General features: G+C 35.5%; 13 protein-coding genes across 13 annotated transcripts; 7 read left to right on the forward strand and 6 right to left on the reverse strand. All coding sequences in view use genetic code 12, as the record gives it.

Annotated features, from left to right (window-relative positions):
• Nucleotides 1–144: 144 nt before the first annotated feature.
• Nucleotides 145–468, reverse strand: DEHA2E19624g (DEHA2E19624p; the record flags this gene model as incomplete). Its single annotated transcript, XM_460159.1, has 1 exon — nucleotides 145–468. One exon carries the CDS (start codon nucleotides 466–468, stop codon nucleotides 145–147), a length of 324 nt encoding a protein of 107 aa, XP_460159.1.
• A 224-nt stretch (nucleotides 469–692) lies between these two features.
• On the reverse strand, nucleotides 693–2,627 carry DEHA2E19646g (DEHA2E19646p; the record flags this gene model as incomplete). The annotated part of the gene is made up of 1 exon (XM_460160.1): nucleotides 693–2,627. One exon carries the CDS (start codon nucleotides 2,625–2,627, stop codon nucleotides 693–695), a length of 1,935 nt encoding a protein of 644 aa, XP_460160.2.
• A 713-nt stretch (nucleotides 2,628–3,340) lies between these two features.
• DEHA2E19668g (DEHA2E19668p) lies at nucleotides 3,341–6,676 on the forward strand (the record flags this gene model as incomplete). The annotated part of the gene is made up of 1 exon (XM_460161.2): nucleotides 3,341–6,676. The coding sequence occupies one exon, from the start codon at nucleotides 3,341–3,343 to the stop codon at nucleotides 6,674–6,676; it is 3,336 nt and encodes a 1,111-aa protein (XP_460161.2).
• Nucleotides 6,677–6,940: 264 nt separating this feature from the next.
• Nucleotides 6,941–9,436, forward strand: DEHA2E19690g (DEHA2E19690p; the record flags this gene model as incomplete). Its single annotated transcript, XM_460162.1, has 1 exon — nucleotides 6,941–9,436. The coding sequence occupies one exon, from the start codon at nucleotides 6,941–6,943 to the stop codon at nucleotides 9,434–9,436; it is 2,496 nt and encodes an 831-aa protein (XP_460162.2).
• A 562-nt stretch (nucleotides 9,437–9,998) lies between these two features.
• DEHA2E19712g (DEHA2E19712p) lies at nucleotides 9,999–12,074 on the forward strand (the record flags this gene model as incomplete). Its single annotated transcript, XM_002770469.1, has 1 exon — nucleotides 9,999–12,074. One exon carries the CDS (start codon nucleotides 9,999–10,001, stop codon nucleotides 12,072–12,074), a length of 2,076 nt encoding a protein of 691 aa, XP_002770515.1.
• A 99-nt stretch (nucleotides 12,075–12,173) lies between these two features.
• DEHA2E19734g (DEHA2E19734p) lies at nucleotides 12,174–13,121 on the forward strand (the record flags this gene model as incomplete). The annotated part of the gene is made up of 1 exon (XM_460164.1): nucleotides 12,174–13,121. One exon carries the CDS (start codon nucleotides 12,174–12,176, stop codon nucleotides 13,119–13,121), a length of 948 nt encoding a protein of 315 aa, XP_460164.2.
• A 184-nt stretch (nucleotides 13,122–13,305) lies between these two features.
• DEHA2E19756g (DEHA2E19756p) lies at nucleotides 13,306–13,817 on the forward strand (the record flags this gene model as incomplete). Its single annotated transcript, XM_460165.1, has 2 exons — nucleotides 13,306–13,433; nucleotides 13,565–13,817. 2 exons carry the CDS (start codon nucleotides 13,306–13,308, stop codon nucleotides 13,815–13,817), a joined length of 381 nt encoding a protein of 126 aa, XP_460165.1.
• A 300-nt stretch (nucleotides 13,818–14,117) lies between these two features.
• DEHA2E19778g (DEHA2E19778p) lies at nucleotides 14,118–15,068 on the reverse strand (the record flags this gene model as incomplete). The annotated part of the gene is made up of 2 exons (XM_460166.1): nucleotides 14,118–14,958; nucleotides 15,037–15,068. The coding sequence occupies 2 exons, from the start codon at nucleotides 15,066–15,068 to the stop codon at nucleotides 14,118–14,120; spliced, it is 873 nt and encodes a 290-aa protein (XP_460166.1).
• A 493-nt stretch (nucleotides 15,069–15,561) lies between these two features.
• Nucleotides 15,562–18,690, reverse strand: DEHA2E19800g (DEHA2E19800p; the record flags this gene model as incomplete). The annotated part of the gene is made up of 1 exon (XM_460167.1): nucleotides 15,562–18,690. The coding sequence occupies one exon, from the start codon at nucleotides 18,688–18,690 to the stop codon at nucleotides 15,562–15,564; it is 3,129 nt and encodes a 1,042-aa protein (XP_460167.2).
• A 246-nt stretch (nucleotides 18,691–18,936) lies between these two features.
• DEHA2E19822g (DEHA2E19822p) lies at nucleotides 18,937–20,259 on the reverse strand (the record flags this gene model as incomplete). Its single annotated transcript, XM_460168.1, has 1 exon — nucleotides 18,937–20,259. The coding sequence occupies one exon, from the start codon at nucleotides 20,257–20,259 to the stop codon at nucleotides 18,937–18,939; it is 1,323 nt and encodes a 440-aa protein (XP_460168.2).
• A 368-nt stretch (nucleotides 20,260–20,627) lies between these two features.
• DEHA2E19844g (DEHA2E19844p) lies at nucleotides 20,628–20,747 on the forward strand (the record flags this gene model as incomplete). Its single annotated transcript, XM_002770470.1, has 1 exon — nucleotides 20,628–20,747. The coding sequence occupies one exon, from the start codon at nucleotides 20,628–20,630 to the stop codon at nucleotides 20,745–20,747; it is 120 nt and encodes a 39-aa protein (XP_002770516.1).
• A 458-nt stretch (nucleotides 20,748–21,205) lies between these two features.
• DEHA2E19866g (DEHA2E19866p) lies at nucleotides 21,206–21,955 on the forward strand (the record flags this gene model as incomplete). The annotated part of the gene is made up of 1 exon (XM_460169.1): nucleotides 21,206–21,955. One exon carries the CDS (start codon nucleotides 21,206–21,208, stop codon nucleotides 21,953–21,955), a length of 750 nt encoding a protein of 249 aa, XP_460169.2.
• Nucleotides 21,956–22,051: 96 nt separating this feature from the next.
• DEHA2E19888g (DEHA2E19888p) lies at nucleotides 22,052–22,915 on the reverse strand (the record flags this gene model as incomplete). Its single annotated transcript, XM_460170.1, has 1 exon — nucleotides 22,052–22,915. The coding sequence occupies one exon, from the start codon at nucleotides 22,913–22,915 to the stop codon at nucleotides 22,052–22,054; it is 864 nt and encodes a 287-aa protein (XP_460170.2).
• Between the last annotated feature and the right edge of the window lie 31 nt (nucleotides 22,916–22,946).

Below are 22,946 nucleotides of genomic sequence, written 5' to 3' on the forward strand. Positions count from 1 at the left end.
TCTATTGACATAAACGGCTATATTGCATTTCGAATCATCGACAATTCCATGGAAAGTCCAACGAGCATTCTGAGACACCCAATAATAATGGAAACCCGGAATACTAGGATAAGCTAGTATTTGTATCATAGCAGTATATTTAATTTACCAGTTACCTGGAACAACTGGCTCATCTGGAGATGGAAGGTTTCTTTGGTATTTGGTACCACCTGGTCTGCAAGGGGTGATGTAAGGATCTGGGTGCTTCCATTCTTCTAACTTACGTTCTGTCCTAGCAATAGCTTCTTCCAAGTCAGAGGGATTGTTAATGTTCTTGTTGGCCTCGAATTGGGCTCTGATTTTTATGGTTTCGTTTCTGTAAGCATCGAACTTTAAAGAACTGTCAAAAGCAGTTCTTAATGCTCTTCTAAATAAAGAGGCAACTCTCTTAGAATTGGCTTCTGTGAATGGTAAGATAGAGCTTGACATATTTGGAAGTATTAACCTATTTGTATGATTCTATTTATCATATTACCGTTCAATTTTCAATGGTCAAAATTTCATTGGCTTAAAACGAGAACGAGAAATCACGTGACACATTTGATATTTTTTATAGAAACCTACAGAGGACATATGTATGTTGGTTTTTCGAATTCAAGGATGTATATAGATTAGGAAATATATAATAACACAATAAAAGAAGAGAGGACGGATTAATTTCCCGCAACGCACATCAAACTTCCGACGAAGGACAAGATTAATCTGCTTCTAACCTCATTGATGTCTTCTGGAACTAACCAAATTAAAGCTCCCAATTTTCTGGCGATTGAAATAGCCAATTTAGCATTAGCATACTTTTCGTCTTCAGATAAATTGGAGCCTTGATGAACCAAGTCGTAGTCGACGTATCCTGGTTTCATACCGTTTAATACATCCAACAAGTAGACACTATTACACAAAGAGGAATCTTTGAATGATCTTATAGTATAATTCTTGCCACCTTTTACGACTTGAGAATTGGCCCATTTCAATATATCACCATCAGTTAAGTTTTGGTTACCATCGTTACTTAACAGCGATAAAGTGTTAGTGATGTTACGTCTCATCAATTGCCATACTAATGCCAAGGTTAACAATTTATTACCATCGACAATATCCGAACCTTCTATACCAACTAATGAGAAGCTATTGGCCTTACCGATTTCTACCCCGTAATTAGTATTCTCCAAAGCCTTGAAACGAGATAATTCATTGCCGTTAGCAGGCTTTTTATTTATGTGCTTGAAGGATACACTTCCTGGCAAGACCTTTTCGTAAGCTTGTAATAATACTAACCCATCTTTTAAATCCTCGAAAAGTGAGACGATTGGTGGATCGACATCTAAGGAATTCAACCACAAAGTGAAGACTCTGGCTTCTCTTTCACCTTCAGCGTCGAACTCTTCAATTTCAGGCTTTTCATGTTCTTCGATTGGGTCCAATCCAGGATAGTTGTTGAATACGTTGGCAACAAAGGCCAAATTTAATTTAGGATTACCAGCAACCAAGGATGTTGGGGTTAAAAACTTACGGCAACCAATTTTTTCAGCGTTATTCAAGACTTGCTCAGCACGGGTTAACAAATCAGAAGTTTTTAATGGACCCAAGTCGCAGCTTTCTGGTTGTAATTGATTTAATAAAACAGTGTAGTTTTCACCGTCGCTAATGTCTTTAGAAAAGTTATTAACTCTTCTTTGAGATCCAGCATTCTTCAAGTGGTAGTTGAACCAACGTAATAAAATTTGTTCAGGAGGTAATCTTAAGAATTGTTCTAAAGTTTCATCATCCTCAAGTAAACGATATAATTCAGGGTGAAGTTTAATATCAACCTTTGACAATAATCCTCTTCTAACAATTTGCCAAATCAATCCCAAAATCAAATGTTCCTTACCATCAATAATGTCTTCTGAGTGAACATTAACAACAACACAACCAATGGCTTTTGCAGAATTTATAACAATATTTGCATTTTCAGACATCTGGAAATTGTTTAAAACCTTCTTCTTAGCAGATGGAAGGTTCAAAACACGAGTATCAATAGTATCTGGAACTGAATCGTTGATTAATTTAGACAAGACCAACCCATCACGACATTCATCAAATATTTGGAAATTTTCAGTACTAAATGGCAATCTCTCACCGATGTCCGAATCACCTGCAAGAACGGAGTTTATGTGTCTCGTAAATTCAATTCTTTCTTCATCGTTGATAGTATGAGTTGAGCCAGAAGTTTTACCGGTGAAATATGTCTTATGGGCGGTATTGGCGGTTGGAACAGGTGCCGTTGATGAAGCGTTACTACTTCCCCCGGTGCCAGCAGCAGGAGCAGCTGCTCGTGAAGATGCTGATTTTGACTCTTTCAACTTAGCCATCAATTCCACATAATCATCTAGTTCCACATGTCCTGATGCATCCACATCAACGTTCTTTAATGTTTCTCTTGCTTGATCATAAGTATAATCTCCTTTTTGAGAAACGGAGTTAATGACATCTTTTTTTTCAACCCACCCTTTATCTTCTAAGTCGATATTTCTGAAATCTTCGATAATTCCGAAAAGATCATTCTGTTCCAACACTGGGAACTTTTTTTGTAGTTTCAATACATTCATTGTATCAATTGAATAAGTACTATGTTTATTAAGTCCATTATGGAGTTTTCGCCCTTAAATAACGGAAAACGCTATACTGCATATAATCAGGCCATGACCAGTTGCTGGCTGAGTTTTTTTGCATCTATTGAAAGCAGATGATTCCAAGGAGATATGATATACTGGGTAAAGTAATATCAAAGATAAACAGCAGGAAGGCATCGCACAACTTGTTTAAGAACTCAATTTGTTCTGGTTAAAGAATTTTATCTTACTCGCTCATGCACCCTCGGGTACAACCATTCGTTTGATGAAATGTTTGAAGTGTATCCACTTTTTTTTTTGGATATAATAACTTAGAATATTAAGAAGGAAGTTGAATTGATGCCATTATAGCTATCACAATTTATAATGCAAGGAATTTGGAAAAGGCTACGGTTTAATGAATATTCCTAATTTTTACACCATTCAGTGTTCTTTGAAATGACAATTATTATTAAAAGTCAATGTAGCTTAAAGAAAGCATGTTTCCTATTTCATATTAGTTGTATTAACGTAGAATCTATAATGACTTATTTGGTTCGGTTTATGTAGGCATGCATTCAATTAAGTGAGCGATGAGAGATAGTAAATACACGTGACATCATTTTGAATTGGCATCAATGAACTTGATAAGTATGCCAAACACTGGGTCGTAATATAGTTCTACGCAATAAGATACACAAATAAGACCAATGGGCTCGAAAGACGAGGAGGCATCTGAAATTACAAATACGGACCCGACTATGTCTGGGATATCAGATATACCACAATTATCCAAAGAACAACCCGTGTTTGACATCGAAGAAGTACAACTTCAATTCGACCTTAATCATTCGTTGCATAAATTATGTGTTAAAAATAACGTCATGTATCTTCTCGAAGATAATTACGTATACAAAATTAATTTGGAATATCCTTCGGAGGTAAAGCAGCTTCTGCTACCATCTGGAACAGACAGTAAGATCACTGATTCTTGGCTACATCCGAATGGATTGCATTTGGTCATACGGACCAACAATAATAATTACTATTATTTGCATGAATCATATAACGACTTTAAATTACTTCCACGGCTTAAAGGTATGGATATCAAATTCGTGGTGTTTCCAAATTCACTGGAATATAAAGAATCTACAGGTGACTTTTTGATGGGAACAAAGGATGGCTCCGTCTACATAGGAAACATTAAACATCATGAAAGTGGACATGATAAGAAGAGAGATGATAAATATGTGAAGTTAGTATACAAACAACCGCAACCAATTTTAGGACTTACTTATACGAATAATGATTTACAAATAAATTTATTTACTGGTGATCAATTATTAATATGGGATTGCTTTGACAATACATACGCTGAGTTGATTAAAGTATTCAAAATGAAACCGAAAGCAGTCACTATTCCAAAATCTAATAACATGCCTCCTGTTTTTGAATCCAATGCTTATTATTTTACTTATTTGGTGTCACCTGCTAATGAGATATATTCTAATGATCCCGAACTATGTCTTTCTAAAACTGAAAAATTGAATTTTATGAATGATTCTGTTTCCACTTATACTAATTCATTGATAATAACGGCGCATCATTTAATCGCATTAAATAAGGATCACGATAAGCTTTATATCCATAACAAATTGGCGAACTCAAAACCCATTGTACTAGATGTGAAGGAATCTTTACAGAAAAATGAAAAGCTTCTTGGTATAACCGCTGACTATGCCAAAATGACATATTGGCTATATTCAAGTGATAGTATATATGAGCTTGTTATTAATAATGAATCAACATCCGTCTGGTATAACTATTATAAACTTGGAAAATATGAGAAAGCTTTAAATTGTCTTGAAGATCCAGATTCGAAAAATTATTTCAAGAAGGATATGGTTTTAGTAAAACAAGGTTACGATTATTTACAAAAGGGCGGCTTCGGAATTGATTTTGCTGATGAAGACATCGATCAAGACTTATTTAACCTTCAAATCAAGGGAATAAGGATCTTAGGACAACTGTCTGAGCCATTTGAAAAGGTATGTTTGATGTTATTAAACTTGCAACAACCTCTTATTGATGATGATAGAGCTAAACGTAATTATTCATCGGATAAGTTATTGGTTGAATATTTATTAGTGAAGTTTAAAATTGCTAAAACAATAGAAAGATCTCGTATTAGAGTGATAATTTTATCAACCTGGATTATTGAATTAATGCTCAGAACGACATACGCATTAGAGAATGAAGTCAATCTCCAGACGTCATCTGAGGCACCAATAACTCGAAAGGATGATTCAACTCAAAAGAACTTTGAGAAGTCGAGGAGTATGCTTAAATCCCTAGATAACCAGTTTGAAAATTTTCTATCTCAAAATTATAAAATTCTTGATACTAAAACAGTGTACCAGGTAATTAGTAATTTGCATTATCCTTCGAAATTAATATATTTTGCCGAGTTAATAAAGGACTATGGGTTTATTCTAAATTACTATATTGATATAGAAGATTGGGATAATGCTTTGAAGACGTTAATTAAAATATATACTGTATCAGAGACTCACAATGTGGATATAATTTACAAGAAATCTGCAGTCTTATTGATAAACAGTCCGAAATTGACTGTTGATACCTGGTTAAAATTCCCAAGTTTGAACTATGAAAAGTTATTGCCGGCAATTTTAATCTTCAACAAGAATAATCATGCATTGTCATTAGCAGATAATCCCAGCATTCCATTTTTACTGAAGGTAATCTACGATAAGGGTATTAAAGATAAGGCTCTTAATAACTGTTACTTATCTTTATTAATTACATATCCATTCAATGATGATAATACGAAGAAGCGTTGTACGAGGTATATTGTCAAATTCTTGAACTATGCTAAGTCTGAATCGATAAATAACTCGAAGAAGCTTTCTATGTATTCTGCAGATTTCATCCTCAGATTATGTATCAATCATAAACAATATCAGCCTGCTGTTCTTATTTTGATTAATGATATGGGCTTATATGAGCAAGCGTTGAAGCTATCCATTGACAATGAATTAACGGAATTAGCTGAATTTGTATTAAAGAAATATGAAGAATCAATCCTAAATAGCGGAGACTTTGAATTAGTTGGAGAGGACTACGAACTAGTGTACGATAAGATGGAAACTGAAGATATAAATTCTGTTTCTAAAATCAAGTTAGAAGAAGATAACTTTAGTTCCAGAAAAAAACTTTTAATGATGTTTGCAAAATATATTATTGACGGCATTTGCCAAGGTAAGGAGTTTGAAATTTTGGATATTGTTGGTGATGATAAAGAAAGCAATATTTTGGTATCGCAAAACAATGGAAGTGAAAAACAAAACGGTGATACGGTTAAGGATGTCACAAATGATCTAATCGATTCAATGAGCAAGACAGATAATCTGGTTATTAGAGAAATAAACCTGTCGAAGTTAAATAAAGCTCTTAGATACTTATTGAATTTATCGTTTGGGAACAATTCAAATTCGAACATTATTACTCTTAAAGACTTATTACCATTATTTCCAGAATCGATTATGATTAATAATTTTAAGGATGAGATTGTGAAATCGTTAAACCAATACAACACACGAATCAATCAGTTGTCTTCAGAAATGCAAGAGTCCTTGAATATTACGCATAATTTAAAAAACCAAATTAAAGAATCTAGGAAGAGAGGTACAAGGGGTAAAATTTATACAATTATTGAACCCGGGGAGCCATGTAAGTTATGTCAAAATTTGTTAATTAATAAAAATTTTGTATGCTTTCCAAACTGTCATCATAATTTCCATAAGGATTGTCTTGTGAAGTATTATCTTAAGCTGAAAAGTGATTATCGTTTCAAAAAAATATTCCAGGATTTCAAAAAGAATACAAATGTATCAAATAAAGAAGAATTAGACGATATCATGTTAAAGGAATGCGTTTTATGTAATGATGGAAATATTTCGACAATTGATGCTAATTTAATTGATATCGATAGAAATAAATCAGAATTACAAGAATGGCAATTATAGTTATATGTACTTGATAATAAATGCTGACTCGATATATTTCACTTAATTATAATGAGGGTAAAGTAAGAAGCAAAATGCCTGACTTCATCGTATCATTTTTTTCAGTTGATACATTCTGTAATCGCCTATATACTTGCAGAAATTACTTAAAATATTTAATTTTATCTGCAGTACTTTTTTTTTTTCCATCTCATCTCATTATTTAACTTATAGTCTTGAAGTGCTTTGCAAGTTTTATATTAACAATAACGATTATAACTAAGTATGGGGAAAACTCAAAAGAAGAACAGTAAAGGTCGTTTAGATCGTTACTATTACTTAGCTAAAGAAAAGGGGTATAGAGCTCGTTCTTCTTTCAAGATTATTCAAATTAATGAAAAATATGGTCATTTTTTGGAGAAGTCTAAAGTTGTCATTGATTTATGTGCCGCCCCTGGTTCATGGTGTCAGGTTGCATCGCAATTATGCCCGATCAACTCCTTGATTATTGGGGTTGATATAGTGCCTATTAAAGCTTTACCAAATTGTATTACATTTCAGTCTGATATTACTACAGAAGATTGTAGATCTCAGTTGAGAGGTCATATGAAAACGTGGAAAGCTGATACTGTGTTACATGATGGTGCTCCAAATGTTGGTTTAGGATGGGTTCAGGATGCATTTACTCAATCACATTTAACATTACAGGCTTTAAAATTAGCTGTTGAAAATTTAAACACAGGAGGAACATTTGTTACCAAAATTTTCAGATCCAGAGATTATAATAACTTAATGTGGGTATTTCAACAATTGTTTGAAAAGGTAGAAGCAACCAAGCCACCAGCTTCTCGTAACGTTTCGGCAGAAATTTTCGTTGTTTGTAAAGGATATAAGTCTCCAAAGAAAATGGATCCAAGACTTTTAGACCCAAGGGAAGTCTTTGAGGAATTACCAACCGGCCCTGATAATAATGAAGCTAAAATTTTCAATCCAGAAAAGAAAGTTAGAAGAAGACAAGGTTATGAAGAAGGAGATTATACTTTATTCCACGAAATGCCATTGTTAGAGTTTATTAAGAATGAAGATCCAATTAATACTCTAGGAACATTAAATAAATTGTCAGAACCACCCCAAGATGATCATGAATGGAAAATTTTAAAGAAGTCGAAGTTGTGTACCCCAGAATTATTGGAATGCATTAAGGATTTAAAGGTTTTGGGTAGAAAGGACTTCAAGCACTTGTTAAAATTCAGAAAACAAGCCAGGGATTTACTTGGATTGGACGCTAAAGAAGAGACTCAAGAAATTGAAGTAGAACCATTAACAGAGGACCAACAGATTGAAAAAGAATTGCAAGAGTTGACGGAAAAGCAAAAGCAGAAAGCAAGGAAGGCGAAAAAACAATCTAACGAAATCAAACAAAAGGAAATTCAAAGATCGCAAATGAATATGTTGACAGACATGAATATCGGTATTGAGGCAGCTCAGATTGGAGCCGAGTCTTTATTCAATTTGAAAACAGCTATTAAGACAGGTCAATTAGAAAAGTTAAGTAAGGGTAAAAAGAAGATGATCTTCAATGACGAAGAAATCATGAAGGATAATGATATTAATTTCGATGAAGAAGCAGATGCTAACTCTGAAGATGAGATCGACGAGTTAGAGGCACAATTGGATGATATGTACAATTCTTATCAAAATAGAAGAGCTGAAAGAGATGCAAATTACAGAGCCAAGAAGTTAAGGGGTGATGTTGATGACGAAGGTTGGGAAGGTATCGAATCAGATAAAGAAGGAAGCGACAAAGAAACAGAAGCTAACGACTATGAGATGGAAAGTGAATCAGACTCCGACGATGACGAACATATTCAAAGAATTGCCGATCAAAGGAAAAAAGAATTATCTAAGAATGCAAAGGTATTCTTTGCTTCAAATAGCATATTTGGTGAATTGGGTGACGAAGCTTTACTTGAAGAAATGAATAAGAAGGAGGCCAAGACTAATCAAGTTACTAATGAAAATGCTGTCGGTCATGCAAACGATATCAGCAACAAACCAGAGCAAATGGAAGTCGATAGTAGCGATAGCGAGAATGATGTGAGTGATGACAGCGATTTTGAAATCGTTCCTAACGCTCCAGATGAAGAGCTCTCTGATAGTGATTCCGATAATGAAAATGACGTATCACGTAAATATTCAAAGGCGAAGGATCAACAACTGAAAGTGGATATTGCTACTGTTGAGGCAATGACTTTAGCGCATCAAGTGGCATTAGGACATAAAAACAAGCATGATTTAGTCAATGAAGGTATTCATAAGTATTCTTTCAGGGACCATGATGACCTTCCAGAATGGTTTGTGGATGATGAGAAGAGAAATTCGAAGATAGTTAAGCCAATCACCAAGGAAGCCGCATTGGCTATCAAAGAGAAGCAGAAGCAATTGAACGCCAGACCTATCAAGAAGGTTTTGGAAGCCCAGGGCCGTAAGAAATTAAGAGCATTGAAGAGGTTAGAGAAGTTGAAGAAGAAGTCTGATATGATCAACGAAGACAGTGCCAAGTCCGAAAGGGATAAGGCAGATGAAATCCAAAAGTTGATGAAGAAATTGACCAAGAAACAGAAGACAAAACCAAAGGCTACTTTGGTTGTTGCCAGAGGTTCTAATAGAGGTTTGAGTGGAAGACCTAAGGGTGTTAAGGGTAAGTATAAGATGGTTGATGGTGTTATGAAGAACGAACAAAGAGCTTTGAAGAGGATTGCAAAGAAACATAAAAAATAGATATAGCCCACACCATGTCTTCTTACCCCGACATATAGTTTAATAGTATATACTATAATATTACAATATAATCGTACGTCACACATGTATACGGCGATGGACCCTTCGGCACATTTAGCCATTCAGCCTTATTGTTTATTCTACAAAACCTAAATCTTCTCTAATAATAATTATTAATTATTTTCTAATATCACGTAAGTACAGTTCAAGTTTATACTTTTACGGATTAAGAATCCCTCTAATGCATTCCTATTGTATTCCTTTATCATGAATACCCTATAAAAATTTTCTCTCCCATTTGGTACACGATAATCGCGTAGAAAAAGTAATTCAAACCCAATCTAAAAATACGCAAATTGGCTTCATCTCTTCTTTTATAAATACTGAAAGTTGGTTTTTATTAGAGCGTATTTGGAAGTCACATTGGCTGACTATTGATTAATTATCTACATCATTGCTGCGTTATACGTTAGCGTCCATTCATTATTGCATACCATAAACCATTAATATCATTGTTTTAGTTCATCCGCCGTTCCGGTTTTTTTAATTTTTGTTATACTAGATGAGTTCGTTGCCAAATCCGTCACATCTAGCACTTACGCCTGGAAGGAGGCATAGACATAGGAGATCTGCAGCTATTTCTGGAGACTTTGACCTGGTTGGACTCGGGTTGTTTTCACCTACAACTTATACTAACACGCATACTCTGAGCACACCAAATAACACAGCATCAGACGAAAAAGACTACGAATATGGGAAGAGTGGTGACGACCTAGATAGGCATTTTAATTTCAATAACGAGGATGATTTTTGCAAGAAACCGACGGGAGACGGCTTTTCATTCCCAAATAAAACACCAGACATGAGTCAGAACAACCAGCGCAGCTTCACATCTTTTACATCGCCTCCCAGGAGACCAAATAACTATTCCTTGAACTCACCTATAAGATTAAACCATTCTAGATCGGCTTCTACATCAGCCACGCCGAAGACCAAGTTTTTTTTAACGGAGGAAACCAATTTTAATAATGAAAATGTACCGGATGCAGTAATTGATCTTGATGAAATCCTAAAAGCTAACACGAATATGAGAGATAATAATTCTCCTTCAATCCCTATTCACAAGCGTACGCAACTGACTCCACCGGAATTATCGGGGCATGATGAATTCTTAGCATCTCCCTTTTTGAAGCCAGCTTCTAGTCCGTTTATTTCATCGCCGTTATCTTCGATTAATAATCCACTTTTTCAACAACTGATTAAAGAGCAAACGAGCGATAATGAAGATATTAATGACATTGATGAAATCGACGAACTTGAAGAAATGGAGGTGGCGAATGATGACAATATTGATTTGATGGCTGACCATGACGAAGAATTGTTTACAAACCCCCAGCACACTTTGGAGGGTCTCTACTCTAATTCGTCTGCTAATTCATCTTGTTCGAGTTTGCGTTCGTCTAAGGCTATCGAAAAAACGTTGTCTAACACATCGAACAATTCTGGAATTTCCAGTGGTAGGACGGATTCTCTACCACAAACGAAAAGGTCTGGTGCTAAAGCGAACAGGTATCAATCATTCTATGACCAGTCCTTCAAGGTTTCAAACGCGTTGAAGGTATCTTCATCTGAGAGCATCAACATTGTTAGGTCAAATAGTATCACTATTAGGATAGCGAATACGTCCGCTAATAAAGAAATAAGATTATTAGGTCATTCCTCAAGCTTACCAAGTCTCAAATCTAATTCTCTGAAACGGATTAATCCAAAGCCTTCGAGACTTGGAGATACAAGGGTTGCTGATAGATATGGCGAAAACAGGTATAATGAATCTAGACCTATACATTTTGATAATAATAATGTACCACCCCCTTCGTCATCTCCTCAGGTTAAAAATTTAGCCATGGCGATAGCTGAAAACAAAGATGAGACTACTAAGATCCCAAGGACAGGGGAGAATCAGCTAGGGCTTGGTAAGAACAATTCAACTAGTCCTACCAGCATCACTTCGAACTACACATCGCTTTCTATTAATGGAACTACACCTTCTACGGAGCATTCATCGCTTTTATCGCAACAAGGTGTGATCAATAAATCTGATATTAGTCCCTCGAAACAAACTAATCAGACTAATAAGACTAATCTTACTACCCTGGATTCTGTGCGAAGCAGAACTAGCACATCTAACACATCTATAGTCTCAGACACTAATGCATCAAATGTTTCCAACAAGACTACAGTCACTAATGATTCAAACTCAACGCCCCCTGCTATTGTGGTTAGTTCAGATCAAGATAGTTCTCCTTCTACGGACGCAACTTTTGAAGTAAATGATGAACAAATACAATCACCACCTTCTTCTACTACGATACCAGTATCAACCATATCTATGTCCGTCAACCCATACACTCCACGTCTTCCATCTCCAAAAGAAGAAGCGTTTCTCAGAGGAATTGAAATTCCATCATATAAAAAATCCAATGATTCATCTCCAAAAAAAAGTGTACACTCGAGGTCAAAATCAAGTGTAGTAGATGAGATGGTAGCGAACATACCCAATACTCATCCGTCAGATAATTCGAGTCTAAAACTGAAAAGAAGAAGCAGTAAAATTATTAATTGGTTTAAACGAAGGTAATAATTAGCATTTTGTCGCATGTCGCGTGAACTTTATAAAATTCAATTTAGGTTTCGGTCAAATATAATTAAATAGACACATACCCATTAATTTAATACTATGATTTATGACCTTCCATCTAACTTCTATGATACGCTTGATCAGAAGTATCAGGTTGCAGTAGAGAATGATGATATCAAGTTTAATGGGGGATCGGCTATTAACAACCTCGAGCAACAAAAGGTTGGTAATTCCACATTCAACTATCAGATAACCTTGCTTAGTTCACTTATGCATAGACCTGAAAAGGGGTCTAAAGAGGCCAATCCTTTCGAGAAACCTGAGAAAGAGTTAACCATATTAGACACATTTGGACCAGATGACGAGTTCAAGATTGTGTTCAACAAATTCCCGGTTGTTCCAAGACACTTCATGATGATTACCAGAGAATTCAAGTCGCAAGATACACCATTATCTCCTTCGGAGCTAATTGGGACCTACACTCTCTTGAACAGAGTGAAGAATGATTCCAAGGAAAATTGGTTTGCATTCTATAATTCTGGACCCCAAAGTGGTGCATCTCAGCCTCACAAACACATTCAATTTATGACCTTACCAGACGGCTTCAAGACATATGGAGAGCAATTGGCCCAAACATCCGCTCCCTTTATTCCAAATCAAAAAAATGAACCATTGCAGAATAAGGACTTACCATTTGCCCATTTTGCTGCCCCTCTTCCTCCCAATGAACTGGACCTTGAACACGAAGACTTAACCATGTATTTTGTGTCGTTATTACAACGTTGTTTAACTGTTCTGAAGCAAAACGGTGCTAAGGATATTTCCTACAGTTTTATCATGACCACGGACTACATGATGCTTGTTCCTAGATCAAATGGCGTGTACAAGAACACCATTGGAGTCAATTCCTGTGGATATGTCGGATTATTTTTGTGCAAAAATAAAGAAACACAGTCCTTAGTCAACAATGATGGCCCTTTTACGATTCTTGAATCATGTGGTTTTCCCAATACAGCTGGGGAGCCTGTTGACGAATATCATTATTAAGTAGTTAAACCCATATAGATATATATAATAAAAATACACTTACTTCTTAATTAGGAAGTCTACATAAGCCAATGAAATCAACACAAATTTTGATTTCTCTCACGCACCAAACAAGTTGAAATTGAACTAAAGAGATGGTACTGACTTAATATACAATAAGAATCAGTATATAATCTAAAGAAAAATGGCTTCCATTACCTCTATTGTTAAGACTGCTGACTACATTTTATCTAGACCAGTATTGTCTAAGGTTGTTAGTCCTGTTGCTAAAGCATTCGTTGCTTATGCCGGATACAGAGAAATGGGTTTAAAGTATGTATAAATTGAAAAATATAAGTACATGGCAGCTAGTTGGTTGTCATTGTTGAAAACCAAGCTATGAATCTTAGGGATTAGCTTGGAGTTTTTGAAAATATATAAGGAAAATATACTAACCACTATAGATTTAACGATTTACTCATTGAAGAAACTCCAGTTATGCAAAAGGCTATTTCCAGATTACCAGATGAAGAAATCTACGCAAGAAACTACAGATTTATCACTGCTCATCAATGTTCTTTATCACATCAATTATTACCAGCAAACCAAGCCGTTAAACCAGAAGAGGACACCCATTATTTGGTTCCATACATTTTAGAAGCTGAAAAAGAAGCATTCGAAAGGGCTGAATTAGATAATATTGAAGTTCCTAACTAATCGTAGTGGTATAGCTTCGTTGGTCTAGAAGAATAATGTCATATTTTTAAGATAAAGCAGTTTTATTTGATTTCAGTTTCCATAATTTTCAAAATTATTTATATTTTTTATATTTGAATTAACATTGTATAAAGGTACATGACGTTAATATGTAGTATTTGTCCATTGGTTGGCGAAGGAATATGATTACAACATTGAAAGTATAGGATTAATTATTATTTCTTTCTAACGAAAATCTATAAGAACTATAAAGTTCAGTCTATAATATGATACAGTTATTCACGAGCATTGTCTATGCTATTAAAACATACCAACCTTAAACTTTCTTAACTGCTCTAACGCTAAGAAGGTGACGATGGTATGAGGACCGAGTCTAATAAAGGAAGGTAACCAACCTCTGAACATGAACCCAACTCCTTCTGTCTTAACGGCAGAAGTTAAGATAGAAATAGTACTACCATTACTAGCACCTTTCGCATTCATGATTCTGGTCTTGACGACGTCTGCTGGAGAACACACAGTGGTTGCTACTAACCCAGCTAATAATGAGGCACTAAAATGAGTAGCTTTTTTAGATGGGTCCAAATGGAGAGTGTCAACTAATAAGTTCTTTGCGATATCATATGTAACAACTTGTGATGCTGTCATTAAAACACCACGGGTCAAATTTGGAACTAACCCTCTAAATAATGAAGAAACCTTCTCTTCCTTAATAATACGGAAAATACCGTCAAAAGCATTTCTATAGTTTCTTCTTTGTTCGATAGGCAATGATGAGTCATTTTGCATCCTAATATTAACAACATCGGATGGGTTACCTATCAAACCACCCAAAGCACCCGCAACCATAGACATTGGTAACAATATACCAGTTGATGGAGTTGTATGATACTTTTCGGTGTAAGTTTCTTTCAAAAATTCATATATTCCAAATCTAGCTGTCGAATAAGTAGCCTGTCTTAATAAGGATGCACTCAAACCTGAGTAAATCTTAAGAAATCCTTCCTTAGTTATAATTTGGTACACCATCGAACCTAAAGATTGCCCTGGTTTAGATGCAGTTTGTAAACGAACCTTGGCAAGATCTAATGGATGTGTCACTAAACATGCAACCATACTGGCAGCACCACCATACCAAAATCTATATTATTGTTAGTCTTCTTCGTCGCTTGTCAGATATATTGGCTCAACTTTTTCGTGATCTCTCGAAAATACATACGGGTAATTCACTTTTTTATTCACTGTAGACATTGTTTGCGACCTTTGCAATTGCTGTTTATGACTTGACAAATACGATTATGTATCTGGATCCTTGAATATTAAATAATAAAAACTTTGGTTCATGATTTATCGAATTTTTTTTTTTTTAAGCCGGAGTTATTCAGATTGAGTGCGGGCGATATCGGAGAAACTTACTCCAATTTTTGACATCGATGTACATATTCACCTGGTTTGGTTCCAAAATTGCCCTGATTATTTATCGATTAAACCCCAACAACACGTTCAAAACGAACTACTTTAATTCTATGGCTATTAATCACATTCATAGAGCTAATTTATTCAGAGATGTAACAATCGCTATTAAAAATTCTGAGATAATGCTGCATAAACTTAAATTCTTAGTCGAAAATAGCTAAAGTGGGGTAGCGGCCAAGCGGCCAAATATAATTATATAAATTATATGAACTTGAAATAACTTGAATTGAATTACATCTATAAAATTCCTTAGAAATAACTTCCCTCATTATCTGAAATAATCGTCCTCAGTATTGAAACCAAATATCTTATCTTCATCAACGCCCATATATTGTCCGTATAATTTTGCATCGTGCGGGTCTATATTCCCCACTTGGCGAATGTATGCATTACTGAAACGGCTGATTTCATCGAATTGTTGATGATCGTTATAGTTGACCAATGCTGAAGTGTAGTATTTGTAAATGTCATTGTCTTTGAAATCAATGCTTAGTTTATTAGTCACATTGGAGATTTGTGCTTCGGAATAAATTGATGGATGATAGGCAAAATTGGACAAATCAGCTTGCGAATGGTACAAGTCCAAATCTTCCTCCTTCAATTTTGGTTTAGCTAGAGACTTGATATAATCATACTCATCCATAGATTCCAGATCTGCTAAAGGCATGGACTCGAAATGCAAATTAGGTGATGTAGAATACGACTTATTCGGCGATTTCAAATCCTTCGCCGAGTGTAATCCAGTTGTATACCCTAATTTCTCAATTTTTGTTGCAAGAAAGTTCTTAATTTTCTTTGAGTTGGCAATACTAATATAATTATGGCCGGAATCGTTATGATGAGTATATTGTTGGTTGTGTTTAAAGGAAGTGTTCGAAGGATCTCTGACAAACTTCGATCTGATAGATTGGATTTCTACTTCCTCGTCATCTTCGTCTTCTTCTATGTCCTTCATGATATCTTTTGTTTTACTATCAGTTTCTTCCTTACATACTTCTAAGTATTGTAAATTTTTTACACCATTTTTTGAAGTCATAAGATCAGTTTCGTCAGTTCTATTTGATCTTAAAAACGGTTTCCTTGACTCGAATGGACTATAGTCAAACTTCTTAATCAGCCCAACATTAACTATGGACGGGAAATAACGGGCGTTGGAGTTCATATTGAACTGAAATAACTCATACATCGATTGGAATTTCAGAGAAGCGTAGCACTCATTAAACCAATTATCATTATACTCCGGAAATGGCATTAATTTTTTGTAAGACATATCAAATTGATTTTCATTCTTTTTATCAGACTCGATCATATTAAATTTAAATCTATCGTTGGATAAGTAGTGCTCGTTGTACCAACGAATATAGCTCAATTTTATCCTTATGTCTTCGATTAAGATATCGTTATGTAAGTAGAAATCATTTTGTAGTTCCCATAATTTAGGCTTGTCTGGTGAATATTGATAATTTCCCAAAAACAAATTAATGGCCTCTTGTCTTGTCAGGTCCATAAAAGAATTCGAATAAATTCTTTTTATACTATTCAAAATATCTCTCGTATGTGATGACCACTGATTTATTCTACGGTATGAATCCATTGTATTCACCAAGTTCGATCCACCATATTGTACTGCAATTGTATCTCCATGATCATGAAATATCTCAGTAAGAATGTTAATCAAATCAGAATCATAGTCCAAGTTTGTTGATTCTGAAATGATGTTGAGGCTCCTCAATTGATACGAAAGCGCTTCTTTGCAAATTATAAACTGAGCAGCATTTGTACGATCAAGACAATCAATACAATTCGTTCTAATAATACCCTTCTGCACTTTCGTTGAAGCTAGATCAGTACCATTATGAAAAAAGCCAATTCGATCTATGGAATTCGATGCAATTTTCTGTAAAGGTGTGATAACATCTAAATTCTTCTTAGAATGTTTAGACATATCAAATGAATGATACTGTAATTTATGTTCTTCCGGCAAAAATTGATTTAGATATTTTATGCAATTCGTAAAGTGTTGGTTCAACTTCAGTTCTCGGGGCTGCTTTTCCTTGGTTTTGATTAGATTTAATATAATCACTGGCAGGCCGTATCTTCTAAAAAGACCATTGAAATGTATTGCCGAGCTTTGATAGAATGGGTCAGGCAAGTTGATCTCTATTGGTGGCTTGGGTAATCTATTCAAATCCTGAGTCCAATAGAGCGGGATGGAACCTCTATGCTGAACAAAACTAGTATATCTTGGGTTATTAAAAAAACCATGTTTTGTATCATGAAAAGACGATATCAACATATCAGAAACAATTTGTTCTGTCTCTACCTCATTTGCAACGTTTCCTTTATCGTTAACTCCTCTTTTCAAAAATCTGGCTCCGGCAAAATGATGAGAACGACGAGCTAATATTGTAATGTAAATCTTCTTTCCATAAATTGATATGTTAGCCTGGTCGATAAATCCATGAATAATAGGCTGGAACCATTCGTACGTTGCGATATCAGGGTTTTCTAACATTGGTCTTAGTAGTAGTTTATTCCAAACAAACCGCTCATTATGTTCAAAATTATCAAAATGATCTGGTATCTCTTTACTTTCGTGCTTATCCTGTTTATATTGGTATTCTGTTGCAAGTTTTTTGTGCCTTATAATGTTCGTTTGTAATGTGTTTGTAAGATCATACGCATAACTGAAGTAGAATGTCTTCCCCAAATCCATATACTTGAAAATAGATAATAATCTTTCCTCGTCACTGTATTTATCTGGTCTCCTATAATTCACATCCATTGGAATTAATTTTGTTTCGTCAACATGATATATAAAATGGCCCCCAATAATAGCTACTTGGCTTCGTTTGGTAATTATACTTAAGTAATATCCTTTCGTAAATTTGATTAGTCCCAAGAGACCGTAACCTTGTGCTATCTTACGGAGATTTCCTTCTACCGATTCATTTAAGCCATTGATCAATTCTATCATGTCTTTCCTGGTATAAAAATAGTTCTTATCTTCAATAATTGTGAGATTAGTTTCATCTTTGGAGTCTTTACTTATTTCTAACACACGAAATAAACTTTCTTTTGCATTACTCCCAACAATGTACATCGTAGTAAGCGAATTATATATTGTGAATTTTTGCAAGATAATACGCTTATTATTATATTCGGGAGAAGCGTTGTGTTCATCGTCACCTTCATTTTCTACATCACTTTCATTGGCAATACTATTGCCCGCATATGCATCCGTTAAATCGTTTGAGTTATTCGTATCGTTTGTGTGATTGCCATTAATGTTATTCCCTGGCTCATCTACTAAACTTGCCTCGGATTCACTATTATTCGAACTAGATTCACTATCATTGTATATTATTGAGTCGGATAGAATATCCCGTGAACTCATTTTTGACTTGTGGCCCTTCTAATTCATTGATATACAACAGTATGTAAGTTAGTGAATTCATATTAGAGTAAAAGCGTTATCAAAAGATCATGAAGCACGTGATTTTATTCTAAGTACTTTTTGTCTACAGTGAATCTCTCTAGTCAAATGGTTATCTATGCATTAATATACTTTGCCTATATAGGTTGGTAAGTCATAGAAGAAGGCCGTTAGCTATCTTATGATGCTTATATTAGTAATCTAAAGCTATAGCTCACCAATTATTGGAATCTTCCACTTCAAGCCTTCCCTATCATAAGCACATACTCTCTTATTCTTGCTATCCTTTTCCTTAGTTGCCAATTCTTCGTCTTCATCACATTCATGCCAGTCCATCTCAAAATCTCCAAATCTGTTAATGAATTGTCTTCGTTGGTATACAGTATTGAACTTAAACAAACGCTTTTTGAAGCGGTTGTTAAAATAGAAATCAGCATACTTCGTAAGGTCTTCAAATTCAATTTGATCATCCTTATTGGCATCACTATTATTAATTGCTTCCATAGCTGCACTACTGTCGGAATTGAAATGATATCCATGCAAAAACTCCTTGTCGTATTGATCCCATATGGAATAAGGATCTGCCAAACCGTACTGTTGCTTTGTTTCTAGTTTCTCCAGAGCACCACCATTCTGAACATAGTTCAATGCCTTATAAAAATTTTTTAACGGAATATTGATGAAGTATCTGTAATCAGTTTCCTTGATCGTATAATAAAGTAAATCGTAATCATTAAATAGCATTGATGGCTGGCAAATATCAATAAAAAAAATGCGGAACCCAGACTTTAGGTATAGACCAATCTCCTCCATGACAACCTGGACTTTTCTGGTTTTATTATGCTCGTTAACATCGTTAGCTTCTGGGATGACAATCTCACCTAGCTTCATGAGGCAAAATTGCTTCTTGGGCAAAATATTGTTGATGTTTGTAGGAGGGTAGAATGTCTGGAGAACCGGGTTTCCATCCTCATCGTTGTACTTCACCTCAAATTTTGTGGTGCCGAGACCACTCCCATGCTTAAGGATTAGACCTATGTTCAAATTATAAGTTCCCGGAGATAACCACATGCTTTTAGTATAAGAGAGCAAGTACGTCCTATTGACTTCCACAAAATGATTGAACACATAGTTCGTGGGCTCGTCAATCTTGTAATCTTTGTACTCAGCAAACAATCTCTTGTTTTTCAAAAGCGAGTAGACGTACTTCCAGGAGTCTTTAATGTACATGCAATGTAATGGGTTATCGTCAAGAGCTTTCTCGATTGTTATATCCTCCAATTCCAAACGAGACGCTATTATATTTCTGGCCACGTTTCTGAACGAATCTAATGTCTTAATATAAACCTTCAACCACGGCAACACTTTAATAATAATATCCATTATGCTCTCTCCAAATGTACGAACAATCTTCTCGTAGTACATGTCATTGTAAAGCATGTAAAAATGTGAACTAACATGCTTCAAAGCGCTTGACGGCTCAAGCGTTATCAATTGAACCTGGATTTCTAACGGTAGTTTGCCTATCATTGAACCCTAAGATCTGTAATACATTCTTACTGAATACTGGAAAGACGACTTTCTGCTTTTATGATTGCGGATGCTATATATTCACGTGAATTGGACCCCTTTGATAAGCAGCTTCCAGATTTGCTCTCCAAATATCGGGGTCTTGATGGCTGGGGCCAACAGAGGTCCGTTTAGAGGAATTATTAGGATCAATGAAACGTAGCTGTACCATATAGGAGTCTCGAGACTAAAATTCTCCGTTCACTCGCATATTCTCCTACGAGACATAGCAATAGTATGTGTTGTTCTCAGCTGAATTCCCTGTATTTAACCGCAATAGCCCAGTACCCTGTCTCTATAAAGACCCTGTAAACACAACTGAACACAACATGTCTGCTTGCCTCATAGTCACTGTAGCTTCAGAGAACTGCATCGAACCATGTATGACGTCCTTAAAGACCGGGAATAATGATTTCACCGGTCAAACCTATACCGTACTCACATCATAGTCCTTAGACTTCCATGGGAGAATCCACCCTACTATCCAAATGCATATAACATAACTACAGAAATGCATGGGACATACTACAAAAATTGGGACATAATGAAAGATGAAAGAAATATAAGTCATATAATAAACAACAAAAAATGGGACATAATTACAAAAAATCGGTTCCATTTCCTTCCATTATAATCACAAGAATAACCCAAGAAAATATACACTTAACACATCACCCCCTCTCCACATAGACACTTCCATAACGTACCAGTTCATTTCTTAGTCCTGATGTTTTCGTAGTAATAACAATTTTTGCGACACGTGATTTGGGAATCGAACGTTCGAGAAGGCGAAACTTCCACTAGTGATTAAACGTTGCGATATAATGGAAGTATTAAATAGGTGGAAAAGAACAGTATTTTAAGCAATTGATCTAAATAATAAAGACATCGTTACAAAAAATACAATATGACTACTGTTACACCAACCGTTTTATGGGCACAACGTTCTAATGCAGAAGATGCTAGTAAGAATGTGATTTATATGACTATTGAAGTCCTTGATCCAATTAATATTAAATTGGACTTAACTTCCAGTAACTTAAAATTAAGTGCTGATTCACTGGACAATGGTACACACTATTCGTTAGAGTTGGAATTTTTTGATGAAATCGATACTGAAAACTCCCATAAGAATACTGAATCAGGACATCAAATCTACTTGATTTTGAGAAAGAAGAATTTGAAGGAAGAATTCTGGCCAAGATTAACTAAGGAAAAGTTGAAGTTGCACTACATCAAGACCGATTTTGACAAGTGGGTTGATGAAGATGAACAGGACGAACAGCCAGAAGAAGAACCAGACATGTCGAACATGATGAACATGGGTGGAGGTGCCGGAGGCATGCCAGGCATGCCAGGCATGGGTGGAATGCCAGGTATGGGCGGTATGGGCGGTATGCCAGATATGGGTGCTATGGGCGGAATGCCAGGTATGCCAGATATGAGTGCTATGGGTGGTGCTGGTGGTGCTGGAGGAATTGACTTTGCCCAAATGATGCAACAAATGGGTGGTGCCGGTGGTGAAGGTGGAAACTTTGATATCAGTCAATTGGCCAGTCAATTAGGCCAAGCTGGCGGAAATGTTGGCGGTGAAGAAGGTGAAGGCGAAGCTGAAGGTGAAGGCGAAGCTGAAGGTGAAGTAGAAGAAGTTAAATAAGTTTAATAGTATTATATTTGCCTTACAGGTATTCCTAAGCGCGTACCCAAGGTGGAAATCTACGTCAGTAAATTTACGTCGTTTCTATTATTGTAGTCATATAATTTTGGCCCATTTTGATAAGATTAGTCCGAGGGGAACAAGATCCACTTGTTTCGAACCGGTGTCAGTGAACTCGTTAGGTTCACCAACATTGTGGCTGCCTGGTATTGGAACTTCAAAGTTAGCCTCGTCCAATGCCACCGATCTTTCGTTAGGTCCCAGTATCACCGGGCCTTTATCATTGCGGCTCATTTCTTGTTGAATATTACTATCCGTTTGAGCAACATCACACGTCTTGTCTTCTTTCGGCTGCAAATTGGGTACTTGCTTATTCCATATTATTGGCACATACGGCCTTTTATTATTAGTTTCTTCGATTTCGTCAAACGGCTCATTCAAATAAATTTCGTATTTCCTGTAGAACTTCAAGTTGTACATTAAGCTGCAAATAAAATTGACTGTCTTTGCCGAATAATCTTTCAAGTCCATAAATGCATCATTCAGTCCTTCCATAGTTTGATCATTTTCTTCATTCGCTTGCAACTTTTGTGCCATTATTTGATTACCTTTTTTTATGAAATACTCAAATATTCCGTAGACCCCAATTATCTTCGTATCCTTGTCTATGGTTGGTAAATCCCGATGCTCAGCTCCACCTTTAACCAGAAAATGTTCACCCAAAACAGTAATTAGTTCTGATATTGATTCTATTAAAGTAACATTAATATTTCCAACGCTATTAATATAATTGACCGTAGTTGTAGGTTCTGGTCCATCTATATAATAATTTTCATATAATTTCGGATCTGCTATAATGATATTAGCCTTTCCACATCCATGTTCTGGTCCATATAACTTTCCTAAAATCACATTTGTAAATTCTTTGAATGATGAGCAGTCATCAACGTACAGTATCATTGGTCCTTTATATACTTGTTATGTTTAATAC

The sequence above is a fragment of the Debaryomyces hansenii genome (genome assembly GCF_000006445.2).
Source record: "Debaryomyces hansenii CBS767 chromosome E complete sequence".
In the NCBI taxonomy this organism is placed as follows: domain Eukaryota; kingdom Fungi; phylum Ascomycota; class Pichiomycetes; order Serinales; family Debaryomycetaceae; genus Debaryomyces; species Debaryomyces hansenii.